Below are 1966 nucleotides of genomic sequence, written 5' to 3' on the forward strand. Positions count from 1 at the left end.
TTTTTTTTTTTTTTTTTCGTACTGGTGTGCCTCGTCGAAAGCGCGTAGGTGTCGAATAAGTAACCTTGACCTTGTTAGGTACCTTGGGTGACTAAAATATAGATTGATGCAAGGAAGTGATAAGGTACTACTTGCTGTAATATGCAGTTTGAGGCAACTGCTGTGTAATGCTGCAAGTCTGCCATAACCCTTTCGAGGTACCTTGGTGGGGCTACTCCGTAACCGCGGCGACTCAATCCTGAGTCTCCTACAGTAGTCAGCGTTGGTGACATCAGCTACGCACACCTACGTAAAGTTCCTAGTAGATACTTTTTTGTTCTGGCTATCAATTATCACATACAAATTAGTCCCCCGCCTAAACCCATTGCTTGATATTACTTTTCTTTGTTACCACGAACGTCACCATCGTTGCATTCAAAACCAAAACCTGAAATCTACTACGCGCATTTGATTTCCACAACGACTTGTATACTTCATCATCCATCCACTCACTCACTCACTTGTCATTCATCATGGCGCGAACCAACGGGGCCAGCCTCGACAGCATTGACGAGGTTGAAGGTATGTCATTCCATTTGCCAATCGCTGCTGTCATTCTCACAGCTGACCAGCGCTCGTCACCTCCTGCAGACCAGCTCAAGGATGTCATCCAGGGCCTATACCAGGTCATGGTTCAGGTGGCACACTACGACAACGCCGGCACCGCAAACAGCAAAGAAGTCGTCGCCAGCGAGCTCAAGTCACTGTCGTCGACGCTTCAGAACATCCACAACACGGCCGCCGCGCCCTCGACGCGCCTCCCCCACGTTCCGGTCGAGCTCATAGCATATGTCGAGAACGGCCGAAATCCCGACATCTACACGCGCGAGTTCGTCGAGATGCTGCGCCGCGGCAACCAGCTCATGCGCGGCAAGACCCACGCCTTCGAGTCCTTTCGTGACATACTGGCCGAGGAGATGCGCGCCGCCATGCCCGAGGTGCGCGATGACGTCGACAGGGTCGTTGCCGCCACGACAGCCCCCAGCGCCGCCGCCAAAGCCACCCCGGCCCCTTCAGCGCCGGCCACCGCACGCGACAGCAATGGCAGCAACAGCAATGGCAGCAACAGCAACAGCGCACCGGCCACTGCGCAATTCGCTGCCACCCGGCAGACTTAGGATGGCTCCGGATTCAGCGGCGATGTCGGCGCGTCCGTGTGGCCGCCCTCATCACCATCCCCGTGCGACGGCACGGTCAAAGCACCACCGTCACCCAAGACGGCACAAAATGCCGGGGTGAGTGTCCATACCGATGCTACCGTTCCATTCGGCGGGGCACCACGCGTCATCGCGCGCAACATCATACAGTTCAGCAACATTCATTATGCCTCAGATGGCCTTACGATCGAGGCGGCAGGAGAGCCACTCGGCGAGACCAGCCGTTTGGTTAGGCATACGCAGCAGCAACAGCAGAACCGCATCATCGTCCGGAGGCTTGTGCTCTTCTCCGGCCTTGGGCATCGTTTGCGGGATATGGCCCACCCGTCGCGGTCTGGCGAGCCCCTGCTTCTCCGACACCGCGATCGAGTCGGAGCATTTGCACTTTAGCACGCCATCAGCAGTCAGCGTAGCGATCGAGTCTTTCATCTTGTCTTTTTGCACAGTTGTGTCACCCATCCTGCTACTGAATCATATCATCTGGAGAGGCATTGGAGCTTCAAGCGAGCAGAGAGGTCTTTGGCTTCGTGACCACAACTAGGCGCTAGCTGCCTCTAGATGCTAGTTTGGAGCATGCTCATTTCAAAGCCAGCTAAATGTCGAAACTCCCGTGGCCATTTGCCCAGGGCCCAGCTTCTCTGGGAGGGTTCGCGGGACTAAGAAGGGGCAGCATAATATCATTGGCCATGGAGCACTAGACTTTGGTCGTAGTAAACCCAACAGTAAACAGAGGGTATTAGTGGTTTTTTTGACTGAAGAAAAAAAAAAAA

The 1966-nt window shown here is 54.5% G+C and overlaps 3 protein-coding genes across 3 annotated transcripts; 2 read left to right on the forward strand and 1 right to left on the reverse strand.

Moving 5' to 3' along the window:
- Window positions 1–512: 512 nt before the first annotated feature.
- PpBr36_03693 (uncharacterized protein) lies at window positions 513–1157 on the forward strand (the record flags this gene model as incomplete). The annotated part of the gene is made up of 2 exons (XM_029890863.1): window positions 513–561; window positions 631–1157. 2 exons carry the CDS (start codon window positions 513–515, stop codon window positions 1155–1157), a joined length of 576 nt encoding a protein of 191 aa, XP_029753529.1.
- Window positions 1158–1266: 109 nt separating this feature from the next.
- Window positions 1267–1586, forward strand: PpBr36_03694 (uncharacterized protein; the record flags this gene model as incomplete). The annotated part of the gene is made up of 2 exons (XM_029890864.1): window positions 1267–1274; window positions 1352–1586. 2 exons carry the CDS (start codon window positions 1267–1269, stop codon window positions 1584–1586), a joined length of 243 nt encoding a protein of 80 aa, XP_029754174.1.
- Window positions 1368–1625, reverse strand: PpBr36_03695 (uncharacterized protein; the record flags this gene model as incomplete). Its single annotated transcript, XM_029890865.1, has 1 exon — window positions 1368–1625. One exon carries the CDS (start codon window positions 1623–1625, stop codon window positions 1368–1370), a length of 258 nt encoding a protein of 85 aa, XP_029754175.1.
- Window positions 1626–1966: the final 341 nt, after the last annotated feature.

Source organism: Pyricularia pennisetigena, chromosome 3 (assembly GCF_004337985.1).
Source record: "Pyricularia pennisetigena strain Br36 chromosome 3, whole genome shotgun sequence".
In the NCBI taxonomy this organism is placed as follows: domain Eukaryota; kingdom Fungi; phylum Ascomycota; class Sordariomycetes; order Magnaporthales; family Pyriculariaceae; genus Pyricularia; species Pyricularia pennisetigena.